Source organism: Stigmatopora argus, chromosome 7, assembly GCF_051989625.1.
Source record: "Stigmatopora argus isolate UIUO_Sarg chromosome 7, RoL_Sarg_1.0, whole genome shotgun sequence".
Classification (NCBI taxonomy): Eukaryota; Metazoa; Chordata; class Actinopteri; order Syngnathiformes; family Syngnathidae; genus Stigmatopora; species Stigmatopora argus.
In genome coordinates, this window is record NC_135393.1 from 7537956 (window position 1) to 7556105 (window position 18150).

General features: G+C 38.9%; 1 protein-coding gene across 1 annotated transcript in view; it reads left to right on the forward strand.

The window, feature by feature from the left end:
- sdk1b (sidekick cell adhesion molecule 1b) overlaps window positions 1-18150 on the forward strand; it is a 226628-nt gene that overhangs the window by 127467 nt on the left and 81011 nt on the right. The window contains exons 8-12 of the mRNA XM_077604254.1: window positions 5930-6032; window positions 8620-8789; window positions 12352-12435; window positions 16400-16594; window positions 17195-17311. Coding sequence (XP_077460380.1) covers window positions 5930-6032; window positions 8620-8789; window positions 12352-12435; window positions 16400-16594; window positions 17195-17311 — 669 coding nt within the window. The remainder of the gene's footprint in view (window positions 1-5929; window positions 6033-8619; window positions 8790-12351; window positions 12436-16399; window positions 16595-17194; window positions 17312-18150) is intronic.

The following is an 18150-nucleotide window of genomic DNA, read 5'->3' on the forward strand; positions in this document are numbered from 1 at the left end:
AGAACTTTAATTGATTACACTTTAAACACAAGGATTGTAAACTGTCATTTAAAAATTTCACATTATTTTTGTTTACTTCCGTATAATCTATAATTGCACCACCAATAATTCAGTCAGTCTGTAGCATTTAGGCGACAATACCTGAGGCAAAGCTCCTGGTCAAATGAAACCTTGTTGGGTCTGATTTTAAAGACGATGGCCTGCAGGTTTAGCAGGCCGCCCATCAGATAGCACTTTCCCATGTTGTTTAAGTGACAGGATGTTAGTGCTGTCCCATTTTGAAGCTGACACACTCACTTGGCTCCAATTGGGCAATGTCTTCTGACAGCATCACCAGACTGATACCTGTGCTTACCAACAAAAGCACTCACACCCAGTGTAAATGGTTGTGTGTCTTTATATTGATGGATGAAAGGCAAAATTCCCTTAATGTATTTCACTTCGGATGATGACAACAGGGATATATGCTCACAGTCAGACTTTTGACAAGCGCATCGATCTACTGTATTTTCAGATAGGGGGTTTGGTCTTAACAGTTGGTGTGTGCCTTATCATGAGTTTCGACCGATCTAGGTTGTCTGCTTTTCCCCCCCAAAATCACCTGGAATTGGGTATTCTTACTACCCAAAAATAATAGGTGATATTTAAAATGAAGGGCAGCCCATTGTTTAAGTGATTAGCGCGGTCTCACAGTGAGAGTCCTGGGTTCAAATCCAGCTCGGATCACCTGTGTGGGTTTCCTCCGGGTACTCCGGTTTCCTCCCACATTCCAAAAACATGCATGGTAGGCTGATTGGACACTCTAAATTGCCCCCAGGTATGGGTGTGAGAGTGCATGGTTAACCGTCTCCTTGTGCCCTGCGATCGGCTGGCCACCAATTCAGGGTGTCCCCCTCATCTGGCCTGGAGTCATCTGGGATAAGATCCAGCATCCCCCATGACCCTAATGAGGATAAAGCGGTTCAGAAAATGAGATGAGAGAGCGAGACAGAAATTTGTAAAAGTAATGTACTAAATAAAGTCAAATTTAAAAATGAATTTAAAAAAAGTTTACTATATATTTTTCCTTCCTCTCAGTCAGAAAGAAGTCTGAGGGTTTTGGCAACTGTTAGGCGAGGGATGAATGTTTAATATATTTACAGCATCGCTCATCTTGGTCGATGGGGGTCATTTTTTGCCTAGTGCTGGTGGTGATGTAGTGAGATTGAGGCTAGTACAGTCAGACCCTGACACTTAGCTGTCATTGTTCAGCATTAATGAGTGCAGTGACATGCACAAATAGTTGCCACGTTCCCACACTCACACGTGGTATTCTCAAGGCAGTGAGGAAAATAATAACCTTCATACTTTTTATATTTTCTCCTTTTTTTTCCTTGACATTTTTTTTACTTAATAGTGGAAAGAAAGATGAGCGACAAACATGCTCACTTAATTAAACTTTTTTCAAGGGGTAACTGTTTTGTTTTATGTATGTGTGCATCCTATAGTTACTCTCTTAGCTCCCGAGGTCCTCACAAAAATTTGTTTAAAAGACTTAAAACTCTTTTCTTCTCGCACACTGGATGGCTCCCAGAGTTTAAATGGAGTGTTGAGTGAGTGACAGATTTAATAAGATGACAAGATGTAATCCAAGAGAATCCATTCAAAGCAGGATTACACTGTAATCTGGACAGAATCACTTTTTATCTCTCTCTCCCTCTCTCCCATAAACCCCCTCTCCCTCCCTCCTCCCCTCCATCCCAATCTCTCTTTCTCTCTCACACACACATTTACTTTTTTTCCCCCCATCATTCCCATCCTTAATTTAATTTTGGATCTTTGTTCCTTTGGCCAAATATAGCGCACACATGCACACACTTGAGGGGGTATCCACATCCAAACCTCGCACACTCCAGCTTGTCAATCAGCAGTGATGCACTAATGGCATTATTGTACCGTTGGAATGTGTCACTGTCTCTTTGCTGCCAAATAGCATATAATCTGTCATACAAAAGACCCTTGTGTTCTTCTCCACCATCAACCGCTCTAGTGCTGTATAATACGACATTATACATTATATATTGCCCAAAGTACTCACTGCACAGACCGTGACTTATGAATTTAAGTGACATCATAATTATAATTCAGAAGATATTTGAAAATGTTCTGTCACGTAACAGGGTAATCTGTTTTGTTAATTATTTTCACGCGGATTAAGAGTGGGTTTATAGAACATTTTTACCTTTATTTCATACGTCAATCACTGATTTGGATGGCAAAGCCTGGCTCTCCTTTTTGGGTTCAAATTTATCCTAAAGTTTGAGTGTGTTGATACACTATGTATTAAGCCGTAATGATATTAATATCGAAATGCTTCTCAACTATCATTACTATGACCATGCGTGTGTTTAACTGACGTCATTCAACACAATGGTTGCACATATTGGCGGGGTTATTTTTAGTGTTCAAACATTATTTTTGACTACATCAGAGGTCTTTGAAATGTGAGATTTGCATACTTGAATAATTTGAGCAACCATGTTTCACTTGAAGTTTATTGACACTAAATGTTTAGACTGTAAAGTCTTTAGAATACATGTTTAGTATGAATTGCCTAGCAGTTGACTGTCAGGTATCTTCAGTGTTTTTTTGTAACCAAAGGTTGAGTTTTTATAATTATTATAATTAGTATTTTCATGAAACCTCAGCAATCTCTTTCCCTCATATTTGCAATGAGCCGTTGAACCTGGCACACATAAAAAGTATTAAATGAAAAATAACTTGTGTCTTAAACTTATTCCATAATCTCTACGTACATCGAACTGGAAGGTGCTCAAACGTTAAAGGAACATTCGGCGAATGACAGAATATACAATCCTGACAAGATTAAATAATATTTCCCCAGAGTGAGAAACTGTTAGCGAGCAAAGACAGTAAGGAAGATCACAGATCCATATGGCATTTTAATTTCTCCTACTCTTCCGCCATCTTTTCCTCAGGCGGCACGACAGCCATCTGCAATATTCCCTGCGATACATTTTGTCTCACTTTCATTCATCTCCTTTCACTCTCCCTTGGGATTCTGTCTGGTTCCTTCTGTCTGAGCTAACAGGCTGTCTCACCTTTAGTGCATTACTTGGGGCCACAATTATTGTTTAACATGGCCATCCATGTCTGCTTTCCCGACCTTCTCTTAATGACCACCCTCGATCTTGTTCACCTGCCACGTGTGAGATCTCTCTCGTTTCTTTTTTTTTTCAAATTACGATACGTCGGCCTTTGTACGATGACAAGGTTCTGTGTGCGTACGTGTTTGTAATAAATATATATCCACCGTTCCACCCATCCTGAAAACAGCTATGGACTATAATGGACTTGACTATAAAACTAGAAAAACTATTGTAATATTTCTGGTAACGTTTCAGAAGGGGACAGACGCAAGCCAGGTGTGATGTTCATTGATACACAATTTGCTAATGGACTGCAGACAGTACAACAACACATAACAACATCTCACCCACACGACCACTGAGACCCAACACAGTATCAGCTCTCACCCAGGTGAGAGACAGCCCCCATTGTCGATGGTCATACCAATTTGCGGCCAAACCAGGACCCCAGAGGGGACAGACACAATGACTAAAGGGTGAAAGGTGGCCAGTGCAGGAATAAGGAAAAACATTCCTTCTCCTACTTTACTGAAAATGTCTCCGCTGGTCTTTAACCTTTGTCTTCTTGGCAGGTTTTGAGAATGACAGGACTGGAACAGCTTGGCAAAATATGTTTTCCCCTCACCTCTTTGGAATTAGATTTAAAACAAGTCAACCGTGAATGGACTTTTACTTGTATAGCGCATTTCTATATTTAAGGCATTCAAAGGACTTGGATACTGTCACATCACTCACCTACTGATCTTGCACCATCATGTTTCATGGTTCATTTCTAGCTTGCTAGAAATTACTTGGTTAGAAGCCGACTTCCATTGACCTAATGTATGTTGACTAGCGTTCATACTTCAATTTGCTTATCAACTCAGCACCTACCATTGCTAAGACCATGAACCACAGAAAATATAGCATCGAGGAAAAAAATAATTCATTAAAAAAATAAAAATAGAATAAAAATAAGCCTAACAATGACAGTAAGACATATTGTTCTACAGGCTTTATTTGGCCCCATGAACAAAAGTTTGAGACATTGCACGTATACATTTCACTACGAAGCCCAATGTCAAGGTGGACACTTCTTGGACACTGTTCTTCAACAAGCTGATCACATTGCTTGGTGTCTGTCAATATGTTAAAGCAGTTTTGATTGCTTCATTTCTTCATTTGTGAGTATGGTGCGACGTATTCGGGTTTGGGTCAGAAGGTTTGGTGCATGACAGTCAACTTGCAAGCAACCTGCACCCTAATCAAGACAGCATATATTCTTTCTTACATAGAGATTTCTTCTTTTTTTTGGACTACAAAGTTTTAGGTTTTTCTTCCACCTCATTTGTAGCCTGTTCCCCTTTTCAAAGTGTTTTTTTTTAATAAATAATATAACTCATTTTTCCTTTATAAATGTTTTAATGTTACAAGTCTATTCAGATTATGAAAGAGTCAAGATGAAGAGAGTTGAGATACAAATTATTTCAACATCCGTTCATTTCTATGGGGGACAAAAAAAACCATGCTAAACTTTTGAGCTTTGTTATTCCAGAGAGTGCTCTCTTTGTGTGACTTGCCTTATCTTCTGATTTGTGACGCAACATATATTCTATGGTTAGAGCATCTTTGGGTGTTGGTGATAATGCGCTGCGGCATGTTTTATGTGTGTGAGGGTGAAATTCTGTGTGCATGTGTAGCGATTTGCCTGCTTTATGTCTTATTTCATGTGACAGTGGGATATGATTCTTTGGCCGTCAGATGTTTTTCAGCCAGTAGGAGGAAGACTAAAGAGCAGAGAGTCAATTACCACCTTTTGGGTCCTTCGCTTCAAAGGGGAGATGAAAGGCCTTCCTCACCTCCATCTGCGTTGGCTTTTTAACCAATCCCCCCACCCCAAAAAAAACCTTGCACAATCCATCACATGCTGATGCTTGCATCCCCATCCAACCTCTGTCACAGTTGCCCTCTCTAATTTGTGCTTTTTCTACTTCTGACTGATTACAAATCTGCATATTCATAACTACATAGTGCCAGTCACATTCATACATGTGTGTGCCTGTGTGTAGGCCCTACTTCCTTTCATACAAATTTTGCTGAGCACATTAAACTATTTAAGATGTGATAGGAATTTGGTTTATTTTTTATGTGAGAGGCCATTTGGGTCATAAATCATCTCCCTCGCTCCTCAGACACACACACATCATCATCATAATCTCTTATTCAAGCCACCATTTATATTACCATTGGGGACATAAATCACTCTTAACGCACACCAGTGTACTATTTTTCATGTTATCACTGTAACACATGCGGAGCGTTACACTCTCTGCAATTCATCATTACTCCCCCGGATGGGATATAGTTTTGGGAAGCACATTATCATTATCTTTAGTCATTTTGGACCGTAAAATGTATATATAAAAATTATATATATATATATATATATATATATATATATATATATATATATATATATATATATATATATATATATATAGTATTTTATATTTGAAATAAAATACAATGAAGCATCAAGTTAATCCATAAGTAGTTATTTCCCTTTCAAAAATATTTGTATATTTCCAAATGCTGTCAGATAGTGAGTTTTAGAGTTCGAGATGACTTTGACCTCAGGGCAAAAACACCAAATATATTTGTTATTCAATAGACTTGACATAGGCAGAAAAGTACAAAGTGAAGTCATCATGTTTTTTAGAAGGTATCTTTACTATCCAACCCAATAGTGGTGGTTCTAAAGGTTTTGGCTGCTTTGTGATCCAATGTTATCTCTATTGCAGATTCTGAGACAGAAGTTGGCCCTCCAGCCATTGTGATCGGACCTAAAAATACAACCGTCCTTGCAGGGAACAAGGCAACCCTGGAGTGCATTGCTAATGCCAGGTATATTTAAACTTTCTCCCCATGGATGTACTGACTGGCCACATCATTTGTTAGACATACACACATCTAAAGTGGTCCAATGCAAGTGATTTAATTAAATTGTGTTTTTACAAAGCTTATACTTTATTGTACATTACAGATAGTAAATGTATTAAACCGCCCAGCATGACGATGCTTTCTGTTGAGTTCTTAACAGTTTTGAATGGGAATTAGGAATTTTAAATTAAGTCACTTTTTTGGACGCAAAAAATCTCTAAGTAATTATTGCTAATAACTATTGTAATTTCATTTTAAAATCAATCATCTAAACTCACTCACTCACTAAAATCATGTCCGAATAAAAATCTTTGTCATTTGATTGACAGATCTTTTAAACTAGAATGCTAAAAAATCTAAGATGACATTTTCAGCAAACATTTAAATTGATTCAAATACGGAAAAGAGGAATATCAATGAAAAGTTTTTTTTGTCCTTTTCAATTTTAGCTTGTAGTGATGCTGTTTTCTCATGTTTAACACAACCTAATGTCAGTGACAAAATAACACCAGGCAAGGACAGCCCAACTTTAAAAATACGTAGTTCTTTGGTGTTTGAATACAAGCTGTTCAAATCAAGAGGTGGCATCCTGCAAATGTTTTCAAAGCATGTGTTAGTGTTTGGCGAGTGTTTTTAAGATATTGGCTCGTCGTCTGCCTTGTATGTCTTGGCAGCAATTGTTCAAGTGCCAACCATTCAGCATAATGCAAAAATATTAATGAGCTACACTGCCCAAAAATGTACCTTCCATTTTTTAGGTTTAACTTACTCTCTGTAATCACCTAAAACATGAAAGCAAGCTTTTGTCTCAATCTGTCTAGTTGTTTTGACACAATTTGACATCAAAATCTACCTCCTTCACTGCGCTACAAAAAAATTCCGGACCACAGTCCAACGTCACACGAGGTGTTTGCACTGTTTCGATGCCACACTTCATTACTTTTCAATATCACAAGGCCAGCCATTCATCCAGTTTGCCTTTTTCCCCACAAGAGTGATTTTCTATATTGTGTAACATTTGTCTGTTAAGTAAATTTGGGTCCCTCAGGCTAAGCGAGAGAAAAGAGGGTAGGTGGAAAATAAATTAGAGACAGGCTAGTAGTTTTGATGACTGCTGATAGTTACAGCATGGTGTTGCTAGCACCAGGTGGAATTTGTTTTGAAAGCCAACCGTCAAATTCAACTTGTCTATGCAAAGCACATTTGGGACATTTTGGTAACCTCTGGGAGACAAACTAAGTTGGTGAACACTTCTAAAATCTTGTTGGCTATTCCTACTGCTGTAACTATTGCAAAAAGGACCCAAACTGCCGCCAGAAAATGGGAGGTAGGTAATAAACTGTAACCCGATAAACCTATTTGCATATCAATCCTTCTATGCAGGGTTAAAAACATATTGTTTATTACATGGTATCCCAAACACCTACCAATATTCAAAATCACAAAGGCAATGTTCTCCTCTTTCATCTCCTAGACGGATGATATGTTTACTTGATCATCGGAGTTGGATGTCTGTTCCAATCGATAGGCTTTGAGGTCAAACACGTCTTGTTGATAAGCACTCATCTCCATTCAAGTATTTTTCCACCAAAAGCTCCGAAATATTCACCAATTCGTGTTTCGGTTATGAGCCGTTATTGTCAACTAGTTGCTTCTTGGCTTCAGAAAACCAAATTAGTTTTTCTCTCACTGTCACATAAATGCCTTTTTTTCTATGATTGACTAAAATCCTGCTTCCAGCTACCAATATGTTATTATTCAGGTGTATAGCAATAGCTTAGGGCACTATTCCACAAAGGGCCGCAGCGGGTGCGTGCTTTAGTTCCAACTGATCCAGCACAGACAGTTTAACTAATGTGGTTTCTTCTGATTATACTTTCAAGATACCAGATTTGTGAAAATGTATCCTTTTCTTCAGTTGGAATGAAAACCTGCAGCCCTCGAGGACCTGTTTGGACAGCCATGGTCTAAAGTTTAAATAGAAAGTCCTCAAGTAACCCTTTAAGAAGGTAGAAATAAACAAATAAAGGAAACATCATTTTTGTAAAGGGCTTTTCTTTCTGCTTGATTATAAATGAACAAAATGAACATTTATTGATTTAGATTAGCACTGTTAATCATCACCGTTAAATCAGTGTAATTTGTTTACAGCATAGCCATAAATATTTAAGCCTCCACTAACTAACAATAAAATACTGTCTAATTTGGGAGCATAACTAATGGATTTCTGTGTTTTCCAATGCAAATTGAGCAGATATTTGTGTTTACTGTTAATAGCACAGTTTATACAAATTTTCTGAGCATCATAGTTATTTAAAAGGAAAACAGACAATATGAGGGACCCTTTCAGAATTATGATGAATGTTTAATATAAGACCTATAAGTCTGTTTTCAAGGAAAGTCCTTCTCTGATCTCCAGCTGGTTCATGCAGACAAGTTGTGACTCCTCCGATATACACTGTCACCATTCATTTGCCGCCTCATTGAAACTCAAAGTGATGCATTTAATATGTTCTCTTCTCTCACTTCATTCTGTTCTCCCCCTACGCAGAGATGTGGACAGCCTGCTTTTAGTGTGGAAACGCGATGGTCATCCCTTGGCCAGTGGTCATCGGCTGGTGATTCCCACCACAGCTTCCTTGAACAGTGGCTTGTATGTTTGTGAAGCTCAACTCGGCAACAACACAGCGGCCGAGGCTAGGGCGTACCTTGCTGTGATTGGTGAGCAAAGAAGCATATACCCTAACATTTACTGTATTAACCATGAGAAAAAAAAATCTTTTTCGGTGTTGCCAAATTAGAAGAATTTTTAAGACTGGAAAATGTTGCAAGGAAATTGAACAATTTAAAATAGCTACTTGCACTGAAAATGGTGGACGATAAAAATGCATCTTTTAATGCTCCAATTCTAGTGAAATGCAAATTTTGAGCTAATTGCCACAATTGCATGCACACTCAACTTGAGATTCTGTGATTGTGTTCAGGAGGAGGCAAGTATTTTACTATAATGAAAAGAATAACTTAACACCATCCATATATGGGCCACTTAGTTCTTGTATTATTTCCGGTTCTGTGGTTCTCACCAAACAATGCCTTTCTGGTTTGCTCACAATGTCCTTCCTTTTTAGCAATCAATGGTATCCTCAAAAACAGCCAAAGAAACATTAGAACATGTTTTTAACATCACTGAGTTAGTAAAGTTAAATTTCTTGTTAGAGCATTTTCAAACCGTTGGACTTAATAAGACTTAAAAATACAATTAATTGAGTGCATTTCCTCCAAGACTGTAATGAATCAAATCGTAACATGTCTCTAGAAAGTGCAAATGTTCACATGGAGGGTATTAAATGTCCAGCGTGAGACAGTTGCAGCTACATCACTTTTCCCTCGATAAATTAAAGTCAACAACATGTCCCTACACATAAATTGGTGCACTACTGTGAGGATGGGAGGCAATTCTTTGATTTAAATGTAATGGCAAAATGGCACCATGAACACGTGGATGTCTGCCTGTCAGCTCAATGAGTTTTGTTCCCCTGAGTCAAAAATCAATGCTATGAAAAACAAAACAAAACAAAAAAACAAAAAAAAACCTGGAAGCAGTCACACAGGAGCTCTCGTCACAAGTGGTGGTTGTACGGATATTTGTGTGTAAATAGAAAACAACATAGACCCTGGCAGCCAATGTGTGATCGATGAAGCACTCTTACCCGCGTGTCAGCGTCTTTTTTTATCAACTCTGATTGTCGGAGTGTGGGAGTGCCGTAACGCAGACCGCATGCTAGCGAGGCCGATAGAATTCTCACTAGTCATATTGTACCTGCCGGGGTGGGTTAGCCATTTTCATACTATGCTTTAGAGAGCACACAAAACCCATTACAAACTCCAACAATGAGGCAAACCAGATGCTTGCTGTACTTCTACAACTTCTGTGTGGAGCCAGCGCAATGGAGGCGATCCAGTTTGCCATAAAAATGCAAAGAACGACGATTAAAAGAACTAGAAATTATCTACTAACTACATTTGAAAACTCTTGTCATTCCTATTGCTGTCAAGGACCACGATATACAAACAATTTGCAAACGTAGTTCTATTTCATTCCTCCTGACCGCCAGAGGTGGTGCTGAAAGCACTGAATGATCCCTTCCATGCATGCACAGTTAGTGGTGTACCAATCCCAACAAAATCACCTGGGACCCCAGGTTGATCCCCGGATGGCTATATAGTTCCAGTTCAACCGTAGATGCAGTCCCTATTTTATTCTCGCTTGGCGGTGTTGCATTGACGTAACTTCGTATCAGAGCTGCGAATCCGCCCTCCTAAAGTTGTGTCACATTAATAGCAGTACCCAAGTGGATAAGCGTTGTGATAAGTGAATCACTGCATTTATTTTTATGATTGCCTATGCCGGTGACGGCTTAATATAGCCTGAATGTATTTTTCTTTTGTGGGCCACATTCAACGATATTTTCACAACTTTCTGCGGGCCATGAAAAATTAAGTGAGCTGCTGGTGGCCCCAGGGCAGTAGTTTGGACAACCCTGAAATATACAATAATGAATGTTCTTCAGGGAAAAAAATAATTCCAGTCATTTTCTGTCTTGGATTGGTTCTTTTGTGGTGCACAATGTTTTTTTTAAATTTATTTATTTATACAATATCAAAATTCACGGCTCAAGACAGGACCAGAGTTGGCTCATAAGCCAGCCCCCCCCCCCCCCCCCCCCCCCACACACACACACACACACATTATATGCATTATCGTGGAGCTCTAATAAATGTTTTAACTAATATTACTTCTTTTAATTTACTGCTGGGCTTCACTGTGAATAAATTGGGTGCATGTTCTCTGAAATTAATGTTTCTACTGTGTACGTGTACATCTGAGTGGAAGTGCCTCAAAGGTCTTCATTATTCAGTCGCATTTCTATTCTGCCCACTAATCGGAATATGTATGACATGGGGTTTCACGTGTTGCAGCCGCGAACAACAATAGATCTATTGTTGTTTTCCTGCTACTTTCCTGCCACTCAAGTGGGACGCTAGCAAAAGAATGTTTTAACCCATAACAACAAAACAAGTCCAAACGGTGGTTTTGTGTGTCTTGGTCCTTGAAACTCACCTGACTGAAAGGGATTGTGTGAGTTTTGTCAGTTTCACACCAACAAACTTCTGTTTTTATTTATTTATTTTATGATCTAGGTCTTGTTTTCCTTCATGAAATAGCTTTCCAGTCAAAATCACATGCGGCTGCAACTGTGCTCAATAAATATATGAGACGGGCCTCTTGTGCATTAAAGGAAAAGCACAACTTAAAAGCTGCTGTAGTCAAATAGAATAAATGTCGAAGCTGCTAGTTCCCTGTACGCCATCATAAACTTACTTTCTTTTTATATGTATTGCTCACATTCTGCACAATTGAAGATTTGTTTTTTATGTATTTTCTGATTTTAGAATGGAAGTGTCCCACTCAGCCTCTTCCTACTCTGGGGTTAGCAATGACAACAGAGCGCGCAGATTTACAAAGAAGCATAGAGCATCTATGAAAAGGGTTAAAAGTAGAACTACTACATTTAAAAAAGATGGTAAAATTGTAAATACAGAAGAGTCATCGTTTAAACGGTATTAAATATTTTTGTAAAAAAAAACAACAACAAAAGTTTAAGGGGACAATCCGTTTAGAGGTATTTATATTAAAAGTAAATCATCTTAGTTTTACCTTTAGAAAACACATTTTTTATTTAAAAACATCATAAAGGAAAAAATAATATCTGACTACGATAGGGAAAAAAACTAGCAACAACCATTCACGCTCAAACTCATACCTAGGGGCAATTTAGAATCTCCCCCGGCCTACCATGCATGGTTTTGGGATGTGGGAGGAAACCGGAGAAAACCCATGCAAGCCTGGGGAACAAGCAAACTCCACACAGTGAGGACCGACCTGGGATTGAAACCATGACCCCAAAACAGTGAGGCTGACACGCTAACGATTTGGTTACCGGGCCATCCCAAAAACACATAAAATAATAAGCTATTTTTGGTGTTCAACCACCACTTTGCAATTCTTTGAATGACTTCCTTTCTTCCGCTGCTGAATGAACTAATAGCCCATCCTTTTTTCTCCCTGGGTATTACTGTATATGTTTCAAGAAATACGTACATTACATTTTACATGCAAGGTATTATCATGTTCCGTAATGAGAAATTGTTTTAATTGGCTATCAATGTGCATTGTACATTGGCAGAGGTGTTAACTCATGTTTCATGTTTTTCTTTCCAGAGCCACCTTCTCTGACTGCTCAGCCTCATTTGACAATCTTTTCTCAGATCGACAAAAATGTGGATATTCCCTGCTTGGCCACAGGTGCGTTGCATATGGTGGTTATCTCCTTTTACAATTTCTAAGCATTCCCTAAAACATTGCAGTCTCAAAAGCCAAATGTCATTTTCAGAGTTTTTTTCTCCTTCTCCTTGAGTTTATTCGTGATCTTGTTATATAGTCAAGTGGTTACAAAATGGAGGGTTCTTACAGGCCCTTGAAATCCTTGAAAATGCTTGGATTTTACTATTGTGTTCTCAAGTTTTGAAAATGCTTGAATTCTGGATACAGTCCTTTAAATGCTTGAAAGTGTTAGGCACACAATATCCCTCAGTACCCAGTCTAAAAATAACAGTGTTGGTATATTTTAACACCGAAAACATATCTCAGGGACCCACACATTACAAAGGTGGCCCTGCGAGAAAGCACCCCACGTCTACTCCCCCATTTCAGAGTTGCGGTGGGGGGGGGTGGCTCGAATTTTTAAAGTCTAGCTGCCATGCATTTGAGTTCATACGTAATTAATCGGGTCTTTTTTCCACGACAACGCACTCGTAAACGGAACAAACAAATTTAAATTAACTTGGATTAATATATACAGACACACTCAAACATACGTTTAATGTGACTTTACACAAAACTGAATTCTAATTTTGTTTTAATCTTTTTTTTACCTTCATTCTGGCCGGGTTAGTTGTTTGCCATGCCTCCACCCTCATGTTCGCTATCGATGGGCTGTTTGCTGTTGTACTACGTATTCCCTTCGAAACATTCCGAAAATGATGCATACAAATGTGCTCACAATAGGATAACGCACGACCGCTTGCCAACGAGAAGTAGTCTTGTAGTATTAGCGATCGCTCCGCTGCTCGTGGGAACATCAAGGGCGCTGGCTCGCAACTCCCGCTTTGAATGGCGCCTACGAGAGAGTTGAGACCAGAGATACTGTTGCGGGGAGGGAGTTGCGAGCCAGTGCCCCTGATGTTCTTATGAGCAGCGAACGAGAAGTAAAATAATACTCCTCGTATTAGATAATAATAACAGGAAATGCAACAGCTGAGCTTACACACGTATTGATTGTGGGTAATGAAGTTTTATTCTGAGAAAGAGTGCCATTGCCTATCGGCGTTGTGTGCACGAGTATACTTCATTACCCAGAAAGCCCTCTTTTTTCCCGCGCATGTGCGTTGTGCGTTTCCTGGTCGAAACTCGTCTGAAAAATTTGTTCGGTGCTCGTAGATATTGTTACACACGAAAGAGATGCGGCAAAAAAGACAGTGCGCTACAATGATAAACAGCCTCTCATGTCATGGCCACCTGGCTTCGTCGCATCTCGAAATTTTAATTGTATCGCGACCGAATTATTCGATCGAAATTTCCGTCGTAACACGAGCATGTTGTATGACGAGCTGTCGTATTACGAGGTACCACTGTAGAGTAATATTCAAATGCATACATGTACATTTGCTGTGGTTCAGTACTCTATTACTACTCAGCCTACTTACCTGGCTCTTGTTCAACACCACTTGTTCGTACAAAAAAAACAGCCACTTATCTTGTTTTAAGGAGTTGGAGAAACTGTAATAGCCCCGTAAAGAGCCTTAATAGTTCTGTGAGAACGGGGAAAAATGTTGTAAACTACAGTTCCACACAAACATAAATTGAGATATCATTTAGTTTAGCAATTGGTGCAGTGAAAGCCATTTTTCGAGTGTCCCAAACTTCAAGAAAGTGCCTTTATCAAGGTTTCTTCAGCTGTGACTAGTATGTCGCTGTCCACTGAACAGCATGTCAACACAACTCCAGCACCTCTCTCATTGGGAGCGCTTCAAATCAGGGAGATTAGAATTGATACCTTTCAAACTAACTAACTTGAGCGTCCGGGGTCATAGAACATTTTGGCAGACATTTATATACATGTCAGAAGGCACAATATTTCATTTTTGGCTACTAGGGGAATAAAAAACAAAAACAACCAAAAATAACCAACAACAAAAAAAAACATTGGGATGTTGTCATTTGCTGCTGTGCTTTGTCAGCTGAAAAAGAAGGCAACCCAAAGCATTTATACTTTTTAAGACTTTAACAAATACAGGTAATTTTGTAATGTTTATGTTTTATTTTTCATATTTTTCCAATTATGCATGAGGTATTCCAAGGTGATCTTCTTTTTAACGTGAGGTCGGCCAATGAACTTGAACGACATTGAAGCCACATTTACTCAAGGGCTTTTCACTGATTACCATTGAGACTCAACAAAGGAATTTTTAGTATAAAAGTTAACAGTTCTATCTTAAATGAATCAGACCAACACTAAATGTAACTTTCATTCAACACCACACCATTGCTAATTACCAGAAACATATTTGATCCTTCTGTGGTTGTAAATAGACTTATCAAAACTGGCTTTTTTAACCAAATCTTGAGTTTTATGGTAAACTATATTTTTGGTTATGCTGATTGGCTAGCAACCGATTTAAGGTGTACCCTACATACTACTCGTTGTTGGCTGTGATAGGCTCCAGCACCCTCGCAATCTTATGGCTCGGAAAATGAATCATTGAATGAAACAATGAATGTTTTAGTACTTTGTTTGACAGATATTTAATCCATGATCATTTATTTCTAAGGCGATTTTACTTTGTCACATTCTTCCAGACTTTGTTTCTCTGATGATGACACCCTTTGAAACTTTAAACCCTGTAGCTAGTTGGCTCAGAGCAAATCCTGTTCATACTATTGACCAACTGTCATTTCTCATTATAATCATGATGATGTTAATTGTTAACATATACAATACACAAACATAATTGTCTTATTGTGTTGTGTAGGGGCATGTTTCGGGTCAAATACACAAATTCCAAACATTTTGACAGTCACCCTCATTGATTGTCATGCAGTGTGTGTTGTGAACACCATAAGGTCCTTTTGCAGAAGAAGTAGATTAACACAGTGACACCAAAGCCCATTGTTCATGACAGCTGCTAGAAAGTAGATTATGTGAAGATGATTAAATATGGAGGAGCAGACACGACTTTAACCAAAAAATATATAATTCTTGCTTCGCTCGCATCTGGTGAGCAAGTTTGACGTTCTACGGCGATCCTGCAACGGTATATAATTAAATGGGCTGAGTTCCTTGGGGTGAGAGCAGAGTGATGGACATTCGGAGGGAAAGTGACAGGCATAGAGGGGATAAAGAATACTTTATGCCTGTTTGCGGGAAGTTTGACACCATTGGATCGAGGCAAAAATGTGCGTTATACTTACCATGGAACATCCACTCACGACACCCACACGCAGATAGGGCAAATTAGTATGGAGAGCTATGGGTAATTACATTAGTCTCATGCCCATCACATTTGACACATGTCAGGTAGGCTGGCGCTCATATTGTAGATAGTTGCTGCTATAATTTATTCAGTGTTTGTCAGCTGCCCCCAGCAACCAGACAGGCTGCAATCAATATATTATTAGCAGTCATTATGTCTACATGTATATTAATGGAAGAAGAGAGCAGGGAGCCAGATTGTTGAGGGTTTGCAGAGCTGTTAGGTCAAATGTTTTTTTTAATTGTATTTGAAATAAATAAATCAGTCATGCAGTGGTTGTGCATGTGCATGGAAACATACGGGATTTGCAATGTTAAAAATACATATTGAGGTCAAAGTACCCCCCCAAAAATTGTCATACCTTAAGTTTGAGAAAAGTAGGGCAATCATTTACTGTTTCATCTGAATGTTGACGGAACTTTTAAGCCCCTATGAAGCAGAAGTAACTGTACCATGTAATATATCATGTTTCACTTACTAAACAGTACAGTATCACAGTATTGTACCTGGCAAATTTCATTTTCGCATTATTTTTTTAAATAAATAAAATGAAAAAAAATAAAGCTCATTTTATGGCCCATCTGTAAATTTCAAAAGCCATAGGTAGTTCCTCGAGTGTTAATGTTTCCCCAGCCCTGAACTAATCTGATGTTCTCTTTGATCTCATATGCGGATAGGTGTGCCCCCACCTAGAATTGAGTGGTACAAGGATGCTCTGCCCCTGTCCATGATAGCCAACCCCCGTTACAAGATCAACAGTGCAACAGGCCTGACGGTTCGCCGAGTGCAGCCAGGAGACAGCGGAATTTTTCAGTGTTTTGCTCGCAATTTCGCTGGAGAGACGCAAGCCCACGCGCAACTCTTTGTCTCCAGTAAGTTTTTTTTTGTACAATCATGTCTCTCTCTCTCCTTAAGCCATTGTGCATATGTCTCATTATTTCTATGCTTAATTGATTTTATCTTTAACCTGCACAAGTGACTAAAGGTGAAAGTTAGCCTTTGGCTATAATCTTACATATTTACATATATATGTTCAATAAGATGAATATGTATATGTTCTTTAATACTATGTACTAAACCTTTATTAAATAAATCAAACTCTAACTTCATCATTAGTAAGAATTGTAGTGGAAGAAATTCATAAAAAAAAAACATGTTTTCTTTGCACTTGTCATTCATCTGAATTGACTTATACAAATAGAATCTCTTACTGAGGTTTCTGTTCATATTTGGACAACATCCCGGTCTTGAATCCTGTGGAAAATGTATTTAAAAATGGGTGTGAAAAAAAATGATAAAAGCTTTAATTGCAGCGAAAGGTATTATCTGCTCTACAAAGTATTGGGAAAATGCTGTATTAAGCACTGCAAAAAGGGATGCATGCTTTAGAATCATTCATTTTTAGTTCTGCTCTGGCACCAAAACATTTCCTGCCATTTTTTGCTCACAACATATCTGCTACTTTGTTTCAGATGTGCCTCCCACCTTCTCTGTGCACCCATCCGACACAACCGTAACTGAAGGGAACACAGCTGTATTTATATGCCAGACCGGTGGCGCCCCAAAGCCTGCCATCACCTGGAGGAAAGGTAACATGTATTTCATAAGGATACAGACAGTTAATCAATGCATATGAAAAGTGATAAGCAACAGGGACAAACGCAAACGTACAACTGCAAACTGATTTCAGAGAGCAACTCACTCTCTTGCCTGGCATGTTTTTTTAAGGGAACAATGTTTCGATGCAGCAGATATATTGTACTACAGTGGTACCTCAACATACGAGTGGGCCCAAATAAGAGCAATTCGAGATACAGGTAAAATTTCGGGCAAATATTTATCTTGAGATATGAGACAAATTTTGATATACGAGCAGACAGCGGACGCGAGATGCTGCTCATAAGAACATCATGGGCACTGGCACTCCCCGCAACTCCCTCGTATAATGTCTCTGGTCGCAACTCCCTCTTTGTAATGTCGCTGCGAGCACTGGGCGGAGCGTTGCATTTTTCAGTGTTTTTTTCCCCCCGTTAGCCCGTTAGCTCCCGTTGGCAGAGCGATCGCTACAAGACTACTTCTCGTTGGCAAGTGGTCGTGCGTTTTCAATTGTGAGGACATTTGTGTGCATCATTTTGGGAATATTTGGAAGGGAATACAAACTCAAACAACTCTCGATATTGACTGAAAGTCAGTGTGGAGGCGGTGCAAAAAGAGCCAACCCGGGAGAAGAAAGGTATTAAAATGTCAAACTAAATTAGAATTAAGTTTAGTGTTAGGTTCGATTAAACATATTTTTGAGTGTGTCTGCATCGTAATCCGAATTCATTTAAATTTGTTTATGTTATGTTACGAGCGGGTCGTACGGGTACAACTTACTCTAATCTGCATCTTACACCATTCTCTGCTCAAATTTAGTGTTTCACTTATT